Raw genomic sequence first — 26,250 nt, 5'->3', positions numbered from 1 at the left:
TTCATGATACACAATACGCACAGCGCATCCTGCCCTAAGGAACAGCAATCTATGTCAGATAAAAACAAATCGTCAGATTAAAGGGAAATGTTAATTGGAAGTAGCCAATTAAGCATTTATTATGTCAGATTAGTTCAGGCTTACAGCCACATTAATTCAGAACATCAAAAGACATTGCCCTAGCGTAAGAAATCAGAAAGTAGCACTGTCATTCAGTTCCTTCTGGAAATTATACCATGTGCCCTTGCTCCAGCCCTCTTTGTCAGAAGCCTAGTGTGGCTGCCATTCTTCTAGGGTTGTTGCGTAAGTGATAAGAGAATGATTTGCAGTTGATAAGATGTCATCTGTCAGTTCCAGCTGCTTGTCTTAAATTCACCTTCTTAAAGGCAATCTGATTTTTCTTCTCACTTCTTTATCTTTCAGTTTCCTTGCCCATGTTCTTGGAATTTAACTTAAACTGACAGAAAAGCCTGTATTGATTTGTGAGGGAGTCAAAGAAAAAAAAAGGAGAAAAAGAAAGAAAGCAAAGCAGACAAGGGATTTAGATTCACCTCTCTAAACACCAGAATGACGCTGGGTGACCAAGATGGAGGTGGTTAGAAAAAGTGCTCATTGTAGTAAATACTGGATAGGACACGATTTGTGCAATTTGTTACCTTTTTTGTACCTCAGTTTTTTGGTTTCATGAAGGAACATGGTATTAATATATTGAACATGATATGAACAATTATTATGGTTCCCTTTGCTGTTGTGGCTCTTTGTAGCTGGTACAGCTGTATGAATTTTTGTCCTGTGTAACTTGGTCTGGGGTCATTACTATTTTTGATATGGGAAAGTGGATCCTGCCTCCCAAAGGCAAAACTTACTTCTGCTTAGTGTCTTCTTCCCAAACGGGCCCTGGGTTATATATATATATATACATGTTTATGTGCTCATGTCTATATGTATGTATGTATGTTCATTCATTCATGCTGAATGTGATGTCGACCTGATCTTGGTTCATGTTGGCAAGCATTTATCGAGTACCTAATATATGTATGGTGTCTGGGTTAGGAAGGTTTAAATTAAAGATAAAAATAGAGTTTGGGAAAGGCCCAACTAGAAACAAAAAGATTCAGTCCACAATGAGGAGCTTTCTTACCTCTCTGATGAGGATCTCTAGGTCATAATCATTATATTGTTTATTTTACATAAATATTTCAGTGACAGTTTTAATAAAACATTTGTGAAGGACAGAATCTAGTCATTAATAATTGTGTTTGTGAATTGCAAATCTCAATTAGTGAGAAATAGACTATTATGTATAAGTCAATAGTCTTTCCTTCTTTAATTTTATACTTAAAATCTTTAAAGGGCTTCAGTTTGGGTAAGGGGGAAGTTGCGGGGCTGCTGGTGAGCTGGGTGGGTAGGTGTACCTGGGGTATCTTCTCACACACTGCTGACCATTGGTTCTAGGAAGACCACTGCATCCCCAAAATAACCAAGCTGCAGAAACACTGTCTTTCTGAGCTCCACTCTGCTCCCTTTGCTCTGTTCTTGTTGCTTGTCATCTGTCCCATACTTCCTGCCTCTGGGCCTCTTATGGACAGGGCCAGTCAGTGAGGGTTCTCCTTTCCCTACTCCTCCCTTGGAGATAGATGCTGAAATCTCACCAGGCACGTCCTTCCCGTTGGCAGTGGCTCTCCTGAATGACCTTTCCAAAAGTGTAGGAGTTTCTTCCTGCCTTGAAGGACCACAGGGGTGAGGGAGATAGGGCACAGTGCAGGTTCCTTTGGATCTGAACAATCTTATGGAAACTGGAAGTTCTGGAAAACTAGATTCTAGATGGCTGATGGTTTATTAATGGATGGGAATTTACTGGGCATTTCTTAAAGTTTACTTTTAAGAAGTATGGGTTGCTTTTTAAGAACTATGATTTATGAACCAGGAAACAGCACATACCTCAAGGAGAATGAAATCTCTCTTTTTCTCTCTCTAATTCTTGTATTTTTGGGTCAGAGAAAGTTAATTCTATACTCTACCTAAAAGATGCCTCCACATAGAGAAAGTGATAATTCTCACTAGTTTCTTTCACACATTTCAAAATAAATGCAGTCTCCAGACAGGACACCTACCTTAGGAGATAATTATTTTTGATCAGCAGCAAAACAATAAGCTTCAAATAACTAATTGAGTCAATGAATATTTATGAATGTTGGAGGAAGTTTAAACAGGCTCAAAACATCCTATTAACTACTTTTCCAAAAGCCATGTAATTTTGCGTGTTTTTTTTTTGGTTGTTATTTTTGTTATTAACTTCTTATTATTGGTTAAGGTTAAAACTGACCCTACCTGGCATCCTGAAATGGTGGCTTGCGTTGCAACAACCAAAAAGCATTTGATCTAATTCCTTAAAGTAGTTGGTTCATCAATAACTATTTTCAGATTGGAATTGAATTTCCATAATTTAATCTTTTGGCAAGCTGGTGTATGATTACATTATTCAAATAGCACACTATATTTTAAACTGTTGAATAAATCTGCATTTTAGGTAGTGAATGAAAAGTAATAAAATTGAACAAAATAGAAATTTCAGAGCTTTGTACTTTCCCTCAAAGCTGTCACAGGTCTGTCTTGTATGGCATTTCACTTAAGAGTTGGAGAAAGTCCATCCAACACATTGGATCACATTGCCAATTTTAATCAAGCAAAAGAGAATTAAGAATTTTAATTTTAATATTAAGAATTTCCATTAACAGGAATCAGTGGTAATGAGTCACAAAACCTTAAAGGTAGGAGTTCAAGATGAACATATACAGATGTTCAAGGCAGAACATATTCTATTTTGTTGTTGTCTCAAATATCATTTTCTGTCATTGACTTAACAAGTTTTCTGCACTGTGATTTTTGACCTATTCTGCACAAAGCAAATCCCAACATGACTCTTTAAGGATATACCTTTGGGACTCAGTCCTATTGGGAATTTTCATGGTTGGCTGTGTTTCTAAATCCTTTGTCTACCATTTGAGCCTGATATCTTGGTCTTTTCCAAGCACTGAATTGTAGTTTTATTACTAAGTTGTAGCAACAGTATTTTGTGAATTGGGGCCAATATTTCTTCCAATAGGGGACATTGCCTAGTTGACAGATTTGTTGCCAAATATTTACAGAGTTCAGGAAATTGAAAGTTACCAAGTAGGTTCAAGAAGTGATTTCTAGTATGTAGTTATCTAAAATTTAGCTTTTATGTGCAATAGTTTGAGTTAACTAAAAAAATTTCTGCAATAATTTTATTACCAGTTTAAGTCTAGAGTTCTAAAGAACTTTAACAAAATTCCTGAGTAAAGAACATCATACCAAGTCTGAAAGCTGATTTCCATATCTACTTTCATATTTTATTGCTCTTAACTCTGCCCTTTTGAAATATAGTTGAAAAGGCAATGTTTGAGAGGTTTCAAACGAAAGAAAATCAACAACTACTTATCTGACCTACATTTAAATCATTAGCCCATGGTTTTATTTAAAAAATACTGAAATGATAGATTTAATTCTGAAAAATAAAGAAATACTTTATTTCCCCAAATACAAGGTCAAGTGAATCAAAATAAGTTGTTTTTTCATAGACTATAACTAACATTGCTAGAGACTCCTAAGATAAAATAAGCATTATTTTATGACTTCATTGTATTTTCAAATTGGAATTTAGTCATATGACAACAAAATAAATGATGAACTCTCACAAGTTCTTTGTGTTTAATAAGCAGGCATTATACTGCCAGGCTAGAGGTCAATCTCCCCTGTCCTGAATACCACCCTGCATGGCTGGGTTCAAACCTCCTGCTTTCCTCTGTCTTATGTTTGGTTTTGTGACTTTCTCTTGGATTCCCTGACCCAATGATCACTCCTATGAGCTGCTTCACTGGCTGTGATTCACGCTTGACCCCATGCCAGTCACCTGACAATGTTTGCTAAGTGCCAACTCTGTGTCTTCAAGCTCCGGTCTGATGGTGGAGGCATGGCAGACCCTCCTCATTTCTACTCCTGGATTCCTGTGATAATTTAGACTTCTTTCTTGTTGTTCTAGGAGCAGAACCACAAAAACAGTGACCTTCAAGGTCTCTACATGATGGTACACATTTATTTTTAGAAGTAAAGAACCCTGTCCCAATCAAACCTGACTTAAATCTTTCTTTAAAATAAGGACATGCATCAAAATAATCTGCACAAGGTGAAAAGTGAAAGATTTACAATCTCATTAGGAATACTCTACTGACTGGGAATAATTTCCATATATATTAAAAGAATTCAGAGTGAAATCTTATGTTCGATTGCTTTCAAGACAGAGACCTAATTCCATTTTTTCTTTTTCAAAACCTTTATAACCTAAGAATTCCAATGCTTTATAATAAATATTTATTAGAGTTTCTACAACTATTACCAACAGTTGCTGAATACAACTCCTCTCTAACTCATTCTTTAATAGAGTTACTGACATGCAGAGAAATGAGCCAAGGCCAGGCAATGATTCAACCCTACACAAATATCATGCATCTATTTTCCAAAGTCTTAAATACAGTTATAAAGAATAATGAGATTGCTTCCCCTGAAGCACTTACTATGGTAAGAAAGAAGAAGTACCAACTGTATATCTTATGTTTTCTTTTTCCTTGGCCTCTAAATCCCTTCTCGATCATTTTATCACTTTTAAAACTTCTTATTTTGGAGTAATAGTCCCTTGCCAGAGAGAATACTGCATAAAGTTGAGAAGATGAACGTAAGACTAACATTGAGGAGGTATCAATACCATATATAAAAATAGTTTTAAAGCATCAATTGTCAAAATTATATGATATCAGTTAAAATTAGAAGACTGGCATAATGGAACAGAGTATAGACCCCTGAAATGTAACTAAGTCTATAAATTTAATAAATTAAAACACGATATAAAATAAAATGATGGACAAATACATAAGTGATGATTATAAACATAGATTAAAAATGAACAAAATATCTATTATCATAAACAACCATAACTTCCAAATGGCCTAGAAGAATTAGTTTTTTAAAAATTCTCAAATTAAAATTATAAATGAAAATATGGATATTGAAGATAAAGGATAAATCATTAGTGACAAAGTTGGTAATGGGAGACTTTCTTCAATAGAAAGCTAAAAGTAAAATAAAGGAAAGTTGTTCCTGATGAACATGACAAACCAGTAGAGTAACATCAAAGGTAGTGTCCTGCCTTCCTATACAAATGGTTAAACCTTGTGAACAGTGATGCACATCCTTTTACAAGTCTTGTATTCCTCTTCTAAGACCTAACTCAAGGTCACCTTCTCTATGAAGTCTTTTTCTTCTGCTTCAAGTAAAGACAACAGAATTTGCTACTTGTTCCTGGACTTATTCTTATTGGTGTGACATTTCTGATTGCATTTCCTTGTCATTTACCCTTTATGTGTCTACGTCTTTTTAGAAATTCATCAGCTAATCATTTTCTAGTCCCAAGGCCTAGCAGAGAGTGTACTTCACATAATGGGTGCTAGATAAATGTTTGTTAAGTGAAAAGAAAATTCATGGGAGAACAACCTTGAAATTATTTAAGAAGCATGACTCCTCAACTAGAACACTTTTCTAAGCATGGAGACAGAAAGATGGAAAGGAAAACCTACAAGAATAAATAGTCTGAACTTCTGCTTCTAGGACATCATAGAAGGAAAAAACAAATAAATACAAAGTAAAATTCTACTTATTACGTATATTAGGAGTAAGGCTATTTTCTGGAACAAACAAGCCCATGGCTGAGACATGGTAGAATTTTCTTTCTTGTGCATCTAATGTTCACAATGAATGTTTCGGGTTGATAGGTTGGGGGAGCCTCTTCTCCAGGGTTCATTCTAGAAACTTGTACTCCTTCCATCTTCTAGCTCTACCATCTTTACCATATGAACTCTAACATTTTACAACAAACCCATTGAAAGAGGCAAACAGAGATGGTGAAAGCACATTCACTTCTTAACCATCATGGTGTGGCACACCTTGCTTTGCCTTTTACTACTGAGAATTAATCCCATGGCAAAACTAGATGCAAAAGAAGATGGGAAGTGGAGTCGCTGACTACAACCAATTCCCAGTAACTGTGCTATGCGAGGAGGAGTGGAAGTCTGATGGAGAGCTAGACATCCCTACCTCAAATGATTCCCTAAACCCAAGTTCTTCCTAATGAATGTCTAGGACATATTATTACACACACACACACACACACACACACACACACACACATATACACACTCATGGATCACTGAAAATTATAATATTGGGGCTGTAAGCAAGCCAACACAATTAGAGGTATGACCATTTTCAAAATTAGAGAGTTGAGTGTTTTACTGATCTTCCAATTCAATTATATTCTACTTTAGAACAATGTGTCTCAGAATTTTTGAAATAACTACAGCACATGCTGTGATTCAGGCACTTGGCTAGACAATGGAAAAACACAAAACAAGGCAGCTTCTTATGACTTCATGGGGATTCTCAGTCTACCGGAGAGATTGACAAAAAATTGATAATTATAATATGAAAGATAAACACAAGGACAAAATGTGCACAGATTTTAGTGCTTCAAAGTGTTGATTATCTTTCTTGTTCTTAGTGTTTCCCAGAATTCTCTCTGGATGAGTGTGGATCATTTCCCCCTTGACATTCCTGATGGGTAATGTGGGATAGCATAGGTTCCTTTTAAAGAATCCCCTCACCTCCACTCTATTAATAAAGTTGAGGCTGGGGTAGGAAGGAGAGCATTAAAGTTCCCTCATGGGTGCTTTGTGTGTGCTGCTCCCTTCTGTCATTACAGCCACACGTACACAGAGAATAGGCTCCCCAACCCAAAAGTTGACTCCGTATGTTTATTAAATAAGGAGGAGTGTTGACCACAGGCAGCATCCAATCTCATTTGGAGCCATCTAAGTCTTAGGACTTCTTTTTTAAGGACTTGATAGTAATACTTGATGTTATCTAAAATACATGTTTAGTGAATATCTACAAAGTGTATGACTTAGCTCTGAGTATGATTTGATTTATAGAGTTTTACCTTATTATTCCAAGGTAGAAAAGGTTTTTAATTGTATTGATGAATTAAAAAGGCTATTTAAATATATATGTGTGTGTATATATATATATATATATATATATATATATATATGAAAATGAGAATGAGCTTGAGAGAGATAAACCTGGTTGGGTGCCCTGGTACAGATAACAATGAACCCACAAGTGCCATCTTCTTTGTGGTGGTTTCTCACTGCAGTCTTTGGAAGCTCATATGATTTTACAGAACTAATAAATATTTTGACTGAATAATAGCAAGTTTTTGGTTACCAGCTGTGACCTCCAGAAAATGGGAGAGGCAGATGGCAACAAGTGAAAAGGGAAGTTTAATAGATAAATTTTAAAATGCAATTGTCTTAGTTCTTTTTCAACTATACTCAGGTTGTCTGCAGATCTCAGAAAACCAGGATTACCAAAAAAAAAAAAAAAAAAATATATATATATATATATATATATATATATATGACATACATCTGAATTTTAGATGAAAGACAAATAACTTCTCCCAAATAAAGCACAGGAATACTTATACTAAAAATGTATTTATATGTGAAATTCACAATTACCTAGATAGTTTGCTTATTTGCAGTTGCACAACCTTACTAAGTTCTATTTAAAATTTAAGTACTATCATAACCTGTGTTTCTTGTTGCCTACAAATTGCATTTAGAAAATACTTGGTCAGAAACAATGGTATAAATAAATAATGTAGGTGGTTTTGTTATTGCTGTAGGATCAATGAGACCTGTATCTACTCAGGCTATATTTTAATTACTGAGAGGAATTAGAGGACTTGAGGTGTATGCCAGAATAATTAAGAGTGTTAAGTCATGGCTTTAATACTTCTTTCTGCTGCCTTATAGCTACTGATCTGAGTCTCCTGAATGACAACTAAGTTGTCAAGCACAAGGAACCAATCAAACAGTTTTCTGATCTAGAAACAGGAATCAATGAAATAAGCATCAACAGTAATTATTGAAATAAAACAATTTCTACATTTACAGAGTATTGCAGTTTTGAAATCCTTTCAGAATCTGTTAGCACATCTGATTCACAAAACATCTTGATGAAACACTTCCTTATTTCATCAAGATAAACAGATTCTTGATTTCAGAAAAATTGTGTGAATTCCCTTTGCAGCCACAGAGGTAGCATGCAACAAATATTGCTTTCCATCCTGGTTGTCAAACGTGTACTTTATGGATGAGTTAATTATTATGCAGCATGGTAGAGAACTGTGTAGTGGCTGCTAATGAGAAGTCATAAATCAAAGTCCTTCATGTTGAACTGGAGCTACCACATGTAGTTTTCTTGAAATAGCATAAGGGTGGCTACGTGTGTGGGCATATATGTTCAGCAACCCTCTTCATTAGCTGCTCCTGATTCTCAGTTAGAAAATTCAGTATGAAACCCATTCCTCCCTTTCAGTGATGTCTTTGTTTCCCTTAGATCCCACATAATGTGGAGCTCCTTGAACAGGGGATGACAAGGGTGGGCTTCCTGAGAATGTCTCAAATAATGCTGCCCTGTGAATTGACTCCCTGACACACTAGTTTACAGAAAGGATGGCAACTTGCCTGAAATGGGAGGTGATGTTCTTTTAATTTCTTTCTTTTCTTTTTTTTTTTTTTTTCATGTTATTTTTTCCTAGCTTCAGTAAGGAGCACAAAGACCCTTCTGGTTATGCTCTTCATAAATCCTTCAGAAATTGGAAATTAGTCTGGGGATAGCAAACTGCCATTTTAAAGTACAAATGTTCCCATTGACCTTATCACATCAATCGTCAACTTATATATCCTGTGAATTGTTTTAATTCAATTAATCCCTAGAAAGTATCAAAGCAATTAGCAAAAAGGGAGTTGTTTAGATAAAGATAAAACCCTGCAGGATTAATGTAGGTTAAGGATGGTCAGGAACCCTTGTTTTCTCTTTCATTCATTTTTATCAGTTAAATATTAATCGAGTGTCTGCTAAGTGTAAGGTTCCTTGAGAGATTTGGGTAACATAGGGACGAACCTGATTTCTACTCACCCATCAAGAACCTTAAAGCAAGCCAGGCGCAGAGGTGCACACCGGTAATCCCAGCAACTTGGGAGGCTGAGGCAGGAGGATGTCGAGTTCAAAGCCAGCCCCAGCAAAAGTGAGGCACTAAGCTACTCAGTGACACCTCGTCTCTCAATGAAATACAAAACAGAGCTGGGGATGTGGCTTGGTGATCAAGGGCCCTGAGTTCAATCTACAGTACCAAAACAAAAACACAAACAAAAACAAAAAAATCCTTAAAGCATAGTTGAAGAAATGGACAAGTAAACAGTGATCCCATAAGGCAGAATGAAAGAGACATGATTATGCAATGCATAAGGGACGGTATAAGGGAATCCTAAAGGGGTAACAGATCACGACCACAAGACAGGAAAGGAAGATATTTAAGGAACACCTGCCTCCTGGCTGGACTCACCAGGCCTTATCCCCATTCTCAAGGATGGGGCATGTAGTTGAGGTGATCTGTAGAGGATGGGGAAGATGCGGAGGTCAGCAGAAAGGAAAGGAGACCGGCATCCTCATGGAACAAATGAGGTAGCAGGGAGCAGATTACCTATGAGTAACAGCTCATGGTCTGGTGTGGCCAGAATGGGTCATTACACCTCATCTACTTCCCAGAGGTAGGCCTGGGAGGATGGGGGCTTTGAAAATCAGAAGGTGATGTGAAAACCCAGGCAATAGGAAGGGAGGGTGAAGGAAGACATGGGCTGAAAGACAGGATAAAAGGGGCTTGCTTCAGTAACACTGGCCTAATGATGAGGGCACTGCATGTCTTACTTTCTCTTTAAGATTCTGAAGTCCGAGAAAGCAGGAAATGATTAATTGTGGTATTCTCTTCTGTGAACTTCATGCAAAATGCCCTCCAATGAAAGAACAAAATCATGTAAGATACATATAGCCTATTGTGGGCTTCTCAGATGGCCGACAAAGGCCTGGGAACTCTGTAGAGGTCACACTGATGATAAATCTTTGGTAGAAAAACTTATTTCTCATCATTGCCTCTCTTACCCTTTCCAGGGGATACTTCTTGATTCATCCCATAGGTTTAAGCCTGTCCTTCTCGTGATGGGAGAAAGTCTAGAATGAGCCCCTGTCTCAGAAAGCAGCTGGTCCAACACTGGTCCTGTTTGCTAATGACCCACAGAACTTGTTACCTCAATCCTGTGGGTCCAAATATTTCAGTTTGAATTTCTGATCTAGGCCCAAACTCTGTGCTGTGTGCCTATCTGAAACACAGAGTCTGAGGAACACTGCCAAATAATCAGCAATAAGCTCCTGTCCAAATTTTAAGGCATCGATTGTAGAGGTGGGAGAATAAGAAGTCACTCCGCAAAATCTGGCTTCAGAAAAGGTTAAGAAACTTATAAGACGTATTTGTATTTTCCCAGAAAATTACTATTAATACACAAGAGTCCCAATTCCAATAATATGTGACCAAAGTATTATGTTGGGAAAACTTGTGCCTTTCCAATGTGACTTGACATTACCATCACTTGAGATTTTTTTAAATATCCCATGCCAGGCTTGCAATGGCAAAGATTATGCTTGAGCTGGCACTGCGAGGAAATACACCTCCAGAAAAGGTCTCCAGGTGATTCTAACATGCAGCCGAGACGCCAGACTACCCGCTGATACAGATCTAAGGGCTAAAAGCCCTCCAGTGCCGGGGTACATCTTCTCTCTATTCCTCATGGCCTAGCCATCTTGTCTGTTAGGAATTCTTTCCTTATTTTTGATTTAGTCAAGTGAAACTGAGAAAGGCTAAGTACTGTCCAGTTCCAAAGGTTACATGGTATCTGAGTCTGGTAGATTTATCTCTCGCAGAGGCAAGGGACCTAAGTAACCATTTTCAAAACCTCCAGGGTTCTCTTCACCAGCCCTGGGACTCTCGGCCTGTTTGCTCTTTGTCTCTTTCCTTCTCAAAATGGAGTTTTTACTAATCACCCTGTTCTCACATGGACTTTCTTCTTTCTGCCTTTTTCCATTCCTCCCCAGATTCCAATCTCTGTTAGTTTTAAATTGAGAGAATTAAAAAAAAAAAAATGAAAGGAAGTTTTCCTCATTGCTTAAGGAAATTTTTCCTATGATAAGCTGTCCTATTCAGCTACATAAATTAAGTCATATTTGGTACTTTTCAGTACATATTATAAGGTCACAGAATGTAAACCTCTGTGCTCCATCAATTCAGAAAGGACTCATCTCCAGAATACAAAATATGAAGGCAAAGATTTACATAAATTACCATATTAATATGCATATTTAAAATTCATAGTTTATAAAAAATGGAACGATAAGGAAATAATTTCAATTGTAGCAAAGCCTCTGTTTTCAAGTTACTTAAATATTTGATATGCAATTAGGAAGTGCTGGGAGATATCTAGTTTCTATTATACTTAACTCCTTGAATGCCATGTAGAAAATTTATAAAAATGTCATGTTTAGTATCAAGCCTTGGGGAATTCAAAGGATGTGAAGTTGAAAGAAGGGTTTTGATGAGCGATGGGGTTATGGATAGAATGGGGGTCAAAATATTTGTTGTTCTACTATTTGCTAATAAGAAGAGGCCATTCTGACATTTCGACACAGGCATTTTGATGAGGGCTATATTACAATGACCCTGTCATACTAGCCTTATCACTATGTTTTGCTTCAATGCAAAGGAAGCCACTGATTTGAACAGAAACATTTGGGACACAAACAAGGGCAAGAATGGGAAGGAAGGTCAAGGGGAATTTGAGATGCAAACAGGAGTACTTGAGGGCCAGGGAGACAGGCTAGGGACCCTGCCTCTGATGTGCACTTCGGTCGGCCTCACAGGCTCCTTGTAGGGTACTTTCAGGGGAGTCTTCTACAATACAGTCTTTCACAAGGGTGCTAGAAATCCATAGTTTCCAGTTTTTTATTGATTTCTAAATAAATATTTAACTTGCCATTTTGAACATCTATATTTTATAATTTATAATTTGGATTGTAGATGTGATTATTATTTATAAATAAAATGGACATGTCATAAAACATTTGGCTGACCTTTGTTCTCTGTTCCTGTACATCCTAGGAATTTCCAAGTCAATTGGAGTGTCTTCATTTGTCATGGTGGGTTCCTTCCAGAATAACTGCTATTTTATGCTAATGAGATGACTCATGATAGGAGCTGGCCATGCCAGAAAGAATAAAAACATTATTAAACAGTTGGAATTTTGAGCCATGTGGTCTTAGGTCCACTGCCAAGGAGGGGAGGTAGTTTGGAAATCGAGTCCAATCATGTAGATTGTGATTCAACCAATTATGCATAGATCATAGTATCCCAATAAAACTTCTGGACACCAAGGTTTTGGTAAACTTCCCAAACCTTGGTCAATATTCTGCATAGTGTCACATGTCAACGTGCCAGGAGGGTAATATGTCCCTGAGGATTTCAAAAGCTTTGGGTTTAGAACTCTATCAGATCCCTCCCCATGTATCTCACTCTCTAGTTGGTTCTGATTTCTATCTATTTGCGATAATAAAGTTGCAATTACAAGTGTGGCATTTTCTTGAATTCTGTGACTACTGAACCCAAGAACAGTCATGGGAAATTCTAAATTTGTAGCTAGCTGGTCTGAAGTGAGGGTGAATCTAGGGTGGACTACAGACTTGTGGCTGGTATCTGAAGTAAGGGCAAACTTGGGAAGAGCTTTGCCCTGGACCTTGAGTATGGCTATCTTTGAGTAGCCATGCATTGGGATGACTAATCAAAAACATTTTAATGACTAAGGATATTAATTAAACAAAAATTTGAAAACACCTAGGTAACTATTCAGGTCTTGTGAGATCTCTTCCCTTTTCTGCCATCCATTAGTTGTTGCTTTCAGTATGTTACAAGAGGGAATACTATTTTAAAAATTCATTTGATATTTACAAGTACGAATTGGTTTACAGAATGTAACAGAGTTTACGTGAGACTGTTCAGGTGTCATTCTGTGAGCAAAGAACAGGAGATTGAGGTCACAGAGACTGTGACATTAGTTGGTCTGCTTACAGGTTCTCTTACTTACACCATGATTCTTGCTCTTACTCTGATGAGGCAGAAAGGAAAGATGAGAACACTTAACATGGACTCTGTCTAAAAGTAATGGAATCAGACATCATAGACCATGACCTATGTTCTGGGTTGATCATGACTAATGTGCTGTTATTCTAATTTTCTCTTTTGAATAGTTTTCTTTAATTTTTGGTTGTTGTTAAGGAGAGGGATTATAGGACAGTTGGTTTATAACTGATAATTAAGATAATTGCCTTAATTAACTGAACTGCAAATTTGAATGACCAAGTCACTACAAAGATAAATGAATAAGTGGAGCACCAGAATTCTCTACCTAGAATAAAGAGCCCTAGATGCAGCAGTGTTCTAGACTTGGAATAGGTAGAGATTAGGTTGGGGTTGGGTCAATTTAGATTCAGAAGACTTGATCCTTGTACTCTTTTCACAAGCAGTGACTGGGTGCATACTTACTTAGAGACTGGGCAAATGCAAAACAAATACCAGTGTTAGGAAGAAGGTGGTATAAAACATATTCTTGAGGTCAGAAAGCAGACTGGATGGAAAGCATGTTCATGGTGAACCTGAAGGCACTGGGAAGATCCAAGTATGTCACAAGTATCACCATTCATTTTTAAAGCCTAAACCTGTTTTCCAAAAGAGATCATCAGTAACCCACAGCTTTACTTTGAAATGTCAGTTATTAACAGTACTATTTAGGAACCAAACTGAATATCTGGAGCTAGAAAGTGTATCCTTTTATGAGAAGTTCTGTGATAGGTATAATTATTGTCCATGAAGCAAATCTACCCCCAAGGGTAGGTAATTTCAAAGAAGAGATGATATGATAAATAGAGACCAGAGGAGCTCAGAATTCAAGTAAAACAAAACAAATAGCAATTATATTTACATACCTTTGACTTAAGTGTCTAAATCTTTTATTTAATCTTTAAATTCCTTATACAGCCTGACTGGGCTAACGCTGCATCTACCAGAATTTAGCTTCTATTCTTCACTTTAATGTCAATATTTAAGAAATATTATCACTTTTGAGGTCATACAGTACAAATGTCTCCTCTATGCCCTGACCTCCTTCTGCATATATAATCAGCATATTTATTGCTTATGCAAGTCTCAGTCCTTAAGCCATTTGCTATTTCTTAGCAAAGACCACACATATGCATACAAACATAATTCTCTGTGACCATAATATATACCCAGATTTGCTTCTTTGGTCTGGGCAGACATTGGGTAAATGAAATGCTTAATTGAGACTTCTTGGGCTGGGGATATAGCTCAGTCAGTAGAGTGATTGCCTTGCAAGCACAAGGCCCTGGGTTCAAACCCCAGCACCACTAAAAAAAAAAAAAAGAAAATATATTTAAAGAAAAAAAAAAAAAAAGGTCTCTTTATGTTTTTTTTTACATTTCTGCAATGGAGTTAATTGTTATTTTAGGGGCCAGCCTGGGAAATTTGTTGGGTCCAAGGCAGCAAATGGAATGAGTAGAAAACAACAATAAAAGCAAAACAAAACAAAACAAAACAAAAACCCAAAAGCAGAAAGTTGGCCAATTGGATGGAAATCATAAGAGGAACTTTGAACAAAGCCCATAAGGGATGAGTAGAAACTTCCCTTTGAGTTAGATGACATGTTTGGCTCTTTCTAGGTGCTGCACTTTAATTTTACTGATACATTCCACAATACACTCCTCTCAAGACAAATAAAGCAAAACTGTTTTAGGGATGAAACGTGCTATAGTAACTAAGCAGCCACACTGCCCAATCTGGAAGATAAGTCACATTTTGGTTTCTCTTTTCCAATCCTACTCATATCCTATCTTTCTGGGAAGGGGTGGAGTCTCATTAAATAGTCAAAGTCTTGGTAAATTGGGCAGTGCTGTCAGGTGCAATGGTACACGCCTGTGATCCCAGCTACTCGGAAAGCTGAGGCGGAAGGATCTCAAGATCAAAACCAATCTGTCTCAAAAAAAAAAAAAAAAAAAAAAAAAAAAAAAAAAGGTGCTGCAGAAGTAGATTAGTGTTAGACTACCCCTGGGTTCAATCTCCAGTATCCTCCCCCCCAAAACAAAATAGGCAGTGTCACCTTACATGATTTGAATTGAGATCACTGATATGATTTCTTCATGTTGGTCTGACATTATTTCAGCCATTAGTCATCAATCTTTTTGTTGAAAAATATAAGTGATATGTGCTTAGACTTGTGCTAGATTATGGAGACCCAACATGAATAAGACCCAGACTTATATGCTTCTCTTTCTGTAATTCATACATTCATTCATTTGACAAATGTTTGTTGAACATCTCATACATGCCAGGAACTATTTCAGACCCAGCAGATATCATACTGAATAAAAGGGACAGAAATCCCTGTCCAGTGAAGTTTGAATTCTTGTTGAGGAGACAGCCAGTAAACAAGATTAGAAGTAAATTATAAATATGTCAGAAGATGACTAGTGCTGTGGAAAAAGCATAAAGCAGAGAGAGTGGATAGGAAGTACAACATGAAATGGGGTCTTCAATATGAAGAAACTTTCCTGAGAAGGTGACATTACAGAGAAGACATAAAGAAGGTGAGGAGGTCAGAGGGGCCTATATGGCTACCAGAGAAGAGACTTCTAGGCAATGGAGTAACAGATGCTAATGCTCTGAGATAAAGGCATGTCTTCTGTGCTCTAGGAATATCAAAGAAGCAGGTGTGGCCAATGAGTGTTCAGAGAGGGAGAGTAGCTGTAGGGGAGGGTGGAAAAGCACTGGTAAATCACTTGGGGTCCTATGCAGTATTGTAAGGAGTTTGGCTTCAATGTGGGAGAAATGAAATGCTTTGAACTTTTAAATCAGAGGAGTGATCCAATCTGATTCATAGTTCAGAAAGCTCAGTATTGCTCCAGTTCTGGGAAGATTTTAGGAACAGAGGCAGTGGTGGAAGCAGGGAATCCAATTAGGCTATTCTAACAATTCAGAAAAGAGATCATGGCCACAGAAGCAGGTGACAGCAAGGTGTTGTGTGCTGAATTGTTTCTAATACCTCACTGCAAAAATAAATAACAACAACAAAATAGCAGCAGCATATGAAGCTCTAACCCCCAGGACCTGTAAACATCCTGAGACTGAATAGGGCCACCTGTTTTCTGGTTTCAGATTTTATACTGCAAACAGGTACCTATTTACAGTCTGTTTGGTGCCATACTTTTCACACTTGCTGTGCTTTTTTGTTTGTTTGCACTGTGTGCAATGGACCCTAAGCACAGTGCTAAAGTGCCGCTTGGTGTTGCTGGGCACAAGGCGGCTGTGATGTGTCTCAGGGAGGTGATATGGGTATTGGATAAGCTTCCTCTAGGTGTGAGTGATAGTACTTTTGTTAGGAGTTCAATGTTAACAAATCAGCCTTGTATTAAACAAAGTGTCTTTCAGCAGAAACACGTACAAAACATGGTTATGTAATAATAAGCAAAATGTGGGACCAGAGGCTGGCAGACCTGTGTTATCTTAAGGGACATGGCTTGGTATTCACTAACTCAGTGTCTGTAGTGACTTAGGAGGTCCTAAATACCGTGAATAAAAACAATAGGCTGCATTTTTTTATATTAGATCCAAGATATGACAGTATTTTTTGAAGGTCTGGATGTGGGGTCTGAGAAAATGAGGAATTAAGATTAATTCTAAAGTTTTGGGTGTTATAATTTATTAATATGGAAAATACATCAGAGGGTTATCTGTACAGGAAAAAATGTTTGATGGTGGGTCAGATCCACAAAAAGAAATGTAGTCATCAACATCCAGGGAGACAGAGGAAACCCCTTTAGGTCCTATGTGGGGTGGTGGTTAGAGTCTGGGGTCAGATGTCCTCTTTAATCATATCACTGTCCCCTCCAAGCTGTGACACAACTGATTTGAAAGTTGGTAGGAGCCTCGGAAGAGATTAGGAACCCTGATGAGCTTAGCAATTGCTCTTCATATCTTAGTTATTATCAGGTCAAAATTCTTCTGTGTTTAAAGTGAGATCACCTTAAGGGTGCTATATATTTTTGGAGGGGAAAGGAAAGAGAAATCTCCAAGGAAGAGACTGTCTGAAGGTGAAATTTCACTCTGGTTCCAGCACATCTGCATTGGTACCCTGAATGTCACAGAAATGAATTATTTAAAATTCGTGGGAAGATAGTGTTAGACTTTTATCCTCAGTCTGGTGGATATCAATCTGCTCACCAGATTTCCTGCTTCAAAAAAAAAACCCCTTATATTTATAGTTCTTCACTGTGTCATAAAAAGCAAAATGTAAATAAATAAGAAGCAGGGTAGGGGGTGTTCTCCAACAGGAAACACAGCAGCCTGTGGCCCTGCTACATTTATAATAGAAGGATGTTAAACTCATGGATGGGGAAGATTTTTAAATCAAATTAAAATGCACTGCAACATGTGTAGACATTTTGAGTCACAGTGCCAGACTTTTAGAAAGAACCAGGACAACTTATCCAAATTCCGTATATTTGAGATCACGTTCCAACTGAGACCCTGTAAATTCTCTGACTGTAAGTCCTCTGGGGGAAAAATCATCTTCAAAGAGAGTTGGATTTTCAATGGTGATCTCAGTTGTTTTGTAATTATTTAACCTATTTGGAACCTGTTTCTTTAAAAAAAAATCATTCATTAATTTATTTCTTGAATAAATCCTATTGGAAGATTCCAAGCACAGATGCTTGGTTTTCACAAAAGGGGTATCCTCTGTTTCCCCAAGACCAGGTAACCATCAGATTGCTGCTCTTGCCTCTATATCTCCCTGCAGTTTTCTCCCTCGAACACTGCAGGTTTAAGCAAATGGAGATCTGGTAGATCAGCCTGGTCCTGAAGGTGATTACATGCATTTTCAGCAACAGGCACATCTGAAGAACACCATAGCCGGTGCAGTTTTCAGTACGAATGGCCAGTCAGCACCACTTGCTTCACTGGTACTGTACTTGACAATAAAGTATCAGTGCATAAGCTTTTTCCTCCCTGTTTCTAGGGAACAATGGCTAAAATGAACATTCTCTCCTGATTCTGGGGAGTTACTTTCTACTCCTGTTGTGTTAACCACATGATTAAAACCCATCTTTTGTGTTTAGTCTCTCTCATTCTTTTTGAAACTCCATAGATTCTAGGTAAATTTATGAATAAGTTCATAGTAAGCTTAATTTTGTATTAATTTTATAGAACTGGGGACTTTGGCCAAATTAAAGATGATGATTTGATAACTCCTCAAATAAATCACATTGGAAAATTCAAAGCATAGTCTAATGCATCTTTAAAAAGGAACAGCCTCCATTTTTTCCAATCTGTTAGCTGCCACTATTCTCTCAAAATCTCCCTACTTGTCTTATCCTAAACAGAAAGCACTTGTGTGTAATAAAATTTTAAGAAATGTAACAAATCTAATTCTCCCTATAGTTAAAGGATTTTGTTGAAGTCACAGTCGACAGGTTTTCTTTTTCTCTCTGTATCACTGAAGTACCTTTTTTTTTTAAATTTTTTTTAGGAAGAGTATCTGAAAAATCAGTTGCAAATCGGTTCTATTTAATTTTTTCTTTTCGTTTTATTTATTTTTCTGTATTTTTTAACCCTAAAAATCAGCACTTGGAAACCAGTAATTTAAAGAATGTGTCCCTTTGTGCTTGTTTCTCTGGAATACCTTAGTCCCTGTGGTGTGGGCCATCCCTGAATATCAGCAAGCCTCCCCACCCCTGCCCCAACCTCTCAATAATGCCATCAGGTAAAGCAAGTTCAAGTTGCTGCCCTGGATTGTTTTCCTCCATTGTATTTTATTAAACTATATAAGTCTGTTCTTATTCCTTAAACATGCCCCAAGGTTTTTGATGAGTTGTGCTTTTTTTTCTTTTTACTTTTACTTCAATTTAGAATGATTTTAAAATACCCATTTTGTGCTAGTTATTCTGTTAAGAGCGAATACAAACAAGTAAGAATGTCTTTCCCTACAAATAATTTATAGTCTAATAGGGACTTAACATGAGTATATACTTAAGAAAAACAAGAGCTGAATATAATTAGTGTCATAGTAGCAATACATACAAACTTAAATCTTTTGTTGAGAGGAAGAATAGAACCCTGAATTCCTAAGTATGTCATTCTGAACTAATTTTCATATTTTCCATTGCGAAATTAGGTAAGAATGAAATTCTCTATAGTTCCTTGGATATTTTTAAAAATATATTATATATATATATATATACAGATATATTTATGAATAAAATATATATATACTCTGGAATATTCTTCATCCTTAAAAGAGAAAGAAATTCTGACACATGCTACAAAATTGGTGAAACCTTAAGGAGTACAAAAGAAGTGAAATAAGCCAATTACAAAAAGACAAATACTGTATGATTCCACTTGTATGAAGTAGAGTCGTCAAAATCATAGGGGCAGAGAGGAGAATTGGGGCTGCCAGGAGCTAGGGGGAGAAGGAAATGGGGAATTACTGTTTAGTGGCAACTAAAACTATACTATTAATGTGTACTATTAGTATACTATTAACATACTATATTAATAAGTATATATCAGCTTTGCAAGATAAAAAGGGTTTTGGAGATGGGTGGTAGTGATGGTTACATAATATGAACGCATTTAATACCATTGAACTGGACACACCAAAATGATTAAGATGATAAACTGTTGTGTGGATTTTACCACACAAAAAAAATAGAAAAGAAAAGAGAACATATATTGATATATTGGATTGTACTGTATTAAACATGGGGAGAAAAGATTAATGAACCTAAAATCCAATACACATGACAAAACATAATCAGGAAACAACAGCAGTTACTAGGTTCTTTATTGATCTGCAGAAAGTGCTAACTTAGCATGGACACAGAGTCGAGGGTGCCGGTGGACGCTGTGAACAGAGATGGATAGGAAAAGGGGCGGCAATGTACTTCCAAGCTCCATAGAAATGCTGACGTTTGAGCTGAGTTTAGAAGTGAAGAGAAATTTGGAATGGTAACAAGAAGCTACGCTAGGCAAAGGAACAAATGCAGTGAAAGGATAAACCTTTGTGAACTGAGGAAGGGTCTATCTGGTGGAGAGTTAGAGTCAATGGCAGGGAGTGGCAGGAAATGATGGCAATGAAATAGCTACGTGGAGGTACATTATCCATCACAGTAGTTTGCATTTAATTCTAAACCAATGGTCTTGACCAGAAATGGGTTTCAGAGTCATTTGTACAGCTTTGAAAATATGCCCTTATTTGCCATGGGAAATGTGGTTTAGTAGGGTAGTGTGGAGGTGGGGTGTACATGTTGTCAAAACTCCACAGGTGATTCACATATGCTCCCTAAACACTGACAGGGCATTACTAACATTTATTTTTAAAGTAAAAGGAAAGGAGGAGACAAGATAGAAAAGTTCCTCAATGTGTCAAGCATGGTGGTTTGTGACTTTCCCAGCCAGTCTGGTGGCTGAGGCAGGAAGATTGCAACTTGCAGGCTTGCCTGGGCAACTTCACAAGCTGCCTGTCTCAAAATTAAATAAAAAATAAATAAATAAATAAATAAATAAATAAATAAAAATTTAAAAAGAGCTGGAGATGTAGTCCCATGGTAGAGCATCCCGAGTTTCATTCCCAGTATTGCAAAATAAATAAATAAATAAAATAAAAAGGGATCGGAATGTATCTTGGTGGCAAAGCTCCTCTGTATTCAATCCCCAATTCCAGAAAAAAAAAAAATGTTTTCTCTTACATGTGGAAGTTAGAAAGGAAAAAAGGGAGGGGAAGCCCATGAAAATAGAAGGGAAAACAGCAGAGTAAAGAAAGGAGATCAGGGGGAGGGAAGAGAGGAGGGAAAGTGAAAGTAATGAGAAATGAAATTGACCAAATTGTGTTATGTACATGTACAAATACATCACAATGAATGCTACCATTATGTATAATTATACTGCACCCAAAATATTTCTAAAAAAGAACGTTCCTATGTGACAGTCTGAATTAGGACGTGGCACTAGGATGAAAGGAGAGGAATAGATTTAAGAGCCACCGAAAAAGCCAGAGTGATTGAACATTGTGGTTAGTGAAAGGTGTAGGGCAAAAGTGAGAAATCAGTCTTGGCTCAAATTTCGGCATCAGATAATGGGATGATGGTGGATCCACTAACTTAGATAGTAAATGCTGTCATAGCTTCTAAACACGATGTCTGGCAGATTGGCTCTCAAAGAGTATGTGCTCAATAAATGTTTGCAGAACAAATTTAAAAAAAATAATAAACCAATGATCAGACAATTGTGGATAAAAAAGTGAGTAGGTAAATGCTGGCTTATATGCTGGACTTTGTTGGCTTTGGACAAATTTTGTCAACCGGGATAAGTGGAGTAGGAGCTTGTAGAAAAATATATGCAAAGCCAAGGGCTACATAAAAGAAAAAAGTATAAAAATTGAGAAATATGGGCTGGGTTCTAGAAACAATGTTTCCTGTTGCCTCTGGAATAGTGAGAAATGAAGCTGTCCATATGTAATGGTATCATGATGTGGTATATCTGAAGTAGGGCAGGGAAAGTTTTAGTTACTTCAGGAGGCAAGGTGAGTCATGACTTTTGGATAGGGGTCTTCCATGATCTTCAGAATTGTTTTTAGAAGAATCTTACAGCAGCAGTGGCATAGGATGGATTGGGACAGAAACAAATCTAAAACAAACAAGATCAGTTTGAAGGTTCTAATGAGAGTAGAAGCAAAACGAAGTAAGAAATTGAGCAAGGATGGTCAAAGAAGGAATGGAAAGGCAGGAGTAGGTTCAAAAGATATTCAGAAAAGTCAGCATGTATGACCTGACCCCAGACTGGGATGATTGAAAGTTAGAGTGGGATTCACGGTGGACTCTGAGTATAGGGTATTTGGTTGCAAGGAACAGAAATAATGATGTCAGGAAAATGAGTAGTTTCAGGTGAAGGTAATTGATTTTGAGACACCAACAGGATGTCCAGGTGGAGAAATATTTTGGGTATGCAGGACAGCAGTTTACAGACAGAGGACAGAAGAAATTTAAATTTGGGAACTACCAAATGTGATGAATGGAGTTGTGAAAATGGTAAGTCAATCAAGGACACAGAGAACACACCCAGGAAGAAAGTTATGGGGACTCACTTATCCTCAGCTGAGGGGAGGAAGGGATGCAATTTGGAAGGAGAAAGAGGAGTGGTCACCGAGAGACAAGAATAATCTGGAAAAAGTATCTTTCACTAGATTGGAACAGAACTTAAAAAGGAAAAAGTGAGTCAAATAGGGTTAAGTAGATAATGTGAGAAGTAAGAACACTGGGATGGGGCAGATGGTCTGCTGGCATGTGAGGAAGCATGAGTACTGATGCGTGTTAAAAGCTGGATTGTTGGGTTGCAGAGGACAAGGCATGAGGAGGCGTGAGAAGCTGAGCCCCTCCCTGCCTCTTCTGATGCCAGAGTCAGGGGTACTGGTGGTGTGGTTCCTGATGTTATTGCCATTTGGTTTTATGAGCTCAACATGGCCTCCATGTATTCAAATCACATTCAACAAACAATAGAGCACGAAAAACTATAGGTGCAAACAGAATTTGTAACCCTGAAGTCTGAAACTTCATTCTTGAACATTTCCTACCTGGGAGCAAAGGGTCTCGACAACTTTCAGCAGTGGTTAAACGTCAAGGTTAAAACTGCCATTGTGCATGACATATATATGCCACAGTTTTGCACAGCAATTACTTAGATACCATAACGCTATACACTGAACAATCCTTTCTGGCACTAATTCAAACACTACTTTTATCAGAAACTAAATCCACATGTAGATTTGTGTCTGTCTCTGAACTTTCTATGTCATTCCATTTTGTACCAAATGCACTGATTTGGAACTGGGAGTGCCTTGAATTTCTGCATAAATTTGAAGAAAACCGACTGACAATTTTATAATATTCAGTGTTCTATAAAGGTTTTTAAGTGTTCTTCCATGCATGATAATTATTTTTTATATAGATCTTAATCTTTTTTTCAGTTTGTAACTATTTTTTAATTTTCCATTGTCAATGATTATTATTTCATACATAGTGTATGTATATATAAGAAAGATGTGCCTTCCCATGTGAAAAATTTAAAATAAATAACCTAAAGCAAATCGAAGTTTGTAATAACATCTGACCCCAACAAGCTGATGATAAGTAGGTACAAAATATCATTTTGGATAAAATTAACTTAGAGAATAAAAGCAACTACAAAGCAAGAACACTGTTTTAGTTGTTCATTGCCCAACAATACCCCAAAACATGAATTGTGACTACGTAGAGTCAGTTTCTTTCCTCAGTCCTGACCATAACCAATGGGAGATCCATCTCCCCTCCAGTATCACAGAAAGCCTAAGTTAGACTCTGGCTCTTTCCAGAGAAAAACAGCCTCTTTCATCTCTGCAGCAGGAATTCATGACCACTCCTTGGTTATTCTGTCCCCTCCTGAGTTGCTGGTGGGACAGGATGAGGGAATCTGCAGCTGCTTCAGTAATCCCCACTGCAAATCATACTCATTATGGACAGAGTATTATTGGAAGGTTGGAGAGAGCCATGAGTCAGAGAGGGTTTAGGTTTTTCCTTTCCTTTTACCCCAATCCTTTGAAAGTTTTCAGTGTGAATAACCTAATTAACAAATCTTCTAGACAACCAGTTGGCAAACTTTTTCTGTAAATGGCCAGATAGAAAATGCTGTAGGCTTCATATGCCATATGGTTCCTGTTGTAGCTACTTCATTCTGCTGTTGCAGTGTGAAAGCATCATAGACGATAAACAAATGAACCTGGCTTGTTCCAGTAAAACTTTATTTAAAAAGCAAGTGGTGGGCCAGGTTTGGCCTGTGTGCAACTGTTTCTAGATCTCTATTTTTGAACAGTAAATTTCTAAACATCACTTATTTATTAAAACAATCAAAAGCAATGCACTAGTCTCCACAGAAATAAGCATGACAGGATGTGAAGTCCTGAAATGAACAAAAACGAAGACAAATCACCAGAATGACTTCTTACCAATCCCTTGATAATGGTTCAGAGCACAGCCATCATTTCTCTGTCTTATGAAGCAGAGTGAGATTGCAGTGTATAATAAACACACATATTACATTGCAGTGTAGTCATTGCTTTGGGGAGGAAGAGCGAACTGAATGGGAAACCATCCTTATTCCTAATGGTACTGTTTGCTGTAACTTACCAATCTTGCACTGCATTGAAGGATTCTTCATTTGTGATGTCGTACATTAAAATAAAGCCCATGGCCCCACGATAATAAGCTGTAGTGATGGTCCTGTATCTTTCCTGGCCAGCTGTGTCCTAAAAAAAGAACAATAATAATCTCTCAGAAATAAGGCAATACAGAGCTAGGGTTGTGGCTTAGTGGCAGAGAACTTACTTAGCTCATGTGAGGCACTGGGCTCCATCCTCAGCACCACATAAAAATAAATAAATAAATAAATAAATAAATAAATAAATAAAGGCATTATGTCCATCTACAAATGAAAATATACTTTAAAAAATGATAGTTATAAAAAAGAAGAAATAAGGCAATACAGTTTTTGGAAGTGATTAATAACTTCACAAACCATTACAACAGAGAATCAGAAATGTATGGGCAATGTAAAACTATATTTTCTGTCTTGTTTTTCCTAATGATTTTCATGACAACTCTGAAATACTCTGAAAAATTCTTTTTGGGGGAAAGATATAGCTCAAGGTACCTTCTACATATGTTCACTTCCATTAAGCCACATCTAACTATAGGAAATAAAAATAGAAAGTATACATGTCTAAAATTTGTGGGTCTTTAGTTTAAAACCAGAGGACTATATTAGCTCCTTCCTTATGTTATTAATCCACTAATGTAAGCCACTGTTCAGAAAATAGGAAGTTTATGAAAATGTTTCTGATTTTAGGGAACCCACAGTTCAATCTGACCTTATTCAACTATAAAATGAGAATAAAAATTCATGCTGTGTGTGGGTTTTGAGTTAGACAGCTGAGTTTGGTTCCTGATCTCCCATTAGATAGCTAGGGGAATATGATCGAGTTTCTGAAGCTCTGTAAATTGAATCCTTCTGAATTTTAGAATGCAAGTCAGGGTTACGTGAACTGATTCATATATCATGCTTCCCACAGAAGAGCACACAAATGGTGGTTAATAAATGGCAAGTACTGGCTTTCACTGCTGTGAAGTGGGGAGCTTGGCTAACCCAAGATGGGAGAGAGCAGCTTACTGGGGTTGCATGCCTACAAAAGAGATGTAACATTTACATCTTGGAATCAGAGGCAGACACTTTAAGGAAATGGCTGTTGTATATCACATACAGTGTAGCTGAAGAAATGTTTCCTCCACTTAATCAACTCCCACCTCTTTGTTCCCTCAGGATCTGAGATATCATTTATAATGTGAATGCTCCTTGATTTTCTCTTTTGCCACTTGCCCTGGAGACTCAACTCTGACTTCTCTTTCCTAGTACTCTTTAGGTGCTTAGCATTTTGGAAAAAATGATATCTTTGTTTTTGATTTCAGTCTGGATCTTCTTTCACCCCTTATTCCTGAGGTGTCTCTTTTGTTTGCAAAGTGTGTTCCAGTGGCCTCTAAGATCTAATAGGCCTTGAAGGGAGAGCTAATATTTACCATCAGAATGAAGTTAAGTCTCATAGAGTCACTATTGGTAGTTGCTCATGTTGGATAGGAGGCTGCTCCCCCATAGTCACCCTCTGGCTGCCTCTACCCCACCATGGCAACAGGGAGAAACCCCAAAACATTCGCCACTCCCTCCTCATGTGTGTGGCATTTCCTATTTGACTCTGTAAGTTTAGAGAAAGACAATCAAAGGACGTTGAGGACCAGTGAATGATTATAGAGAATGTGGGCTATGAAATGCAACTTAAAGCCAAAAGTATAACTTTCCAGGAAGCCAACAATAATTGTATTCAACTCTTGCAATAAGGATAAGGTTGAGTGTATGAGAAGATTTTTGTTATGTAGTATTAAAGAGAAACAAGGTTTCAATGGTAGAATGAAAACAAATCACTCTATCCAAAACAGCAGAAACAAAGCAAAAGTAGTGGGGAA

The 26,250-nt window shown here is 37.3% G+C and overlaps 1 protein-coding gene across 2 annotated transcripts in view; it reads right to left on the bottom strand.

The window, feature by feature from the left end:
- Rab3c (RAB3C, member RAS oncogene family) overlaps positions 1-26,250 on the bottom strand; it is a 243,113-nt gene that overhangs the window by 90,431 nt on the left and 126,432 nt on the right. For both annotated transcript variants that reach the window (XM_047556905.1, XM_047556904.1), the window contains exon 3: positions 24,367-24,485. In XM_047556905.1, the coding sequence (XP_047412861.1) occupies positions 24,367-24,485 (119 nt within the window). The remainder of the gene's footprint in view (positions 1-24,366; positions 24,486-26,250) is intronic.

This window comes from Sciurus carolinensis, chromosome 6 (genome assembly GCF_902686445.1).
Source record: "Sciurus carolinensis chromosome 6, mSciCar1.2, whole genome shotgun sequence".
In the NCBI taxonomy this organism is placed as follows: Eukaryota; Metazoa; Chordata; class Mammalia; order Rodentia; family Sciuridae; genus Sciurus; species Sciurus carolinensis.
Note: the sequence above shows the minus strand (reverse complement) of the source record. Positions and strands in the feature narration are given on the sequence as shown.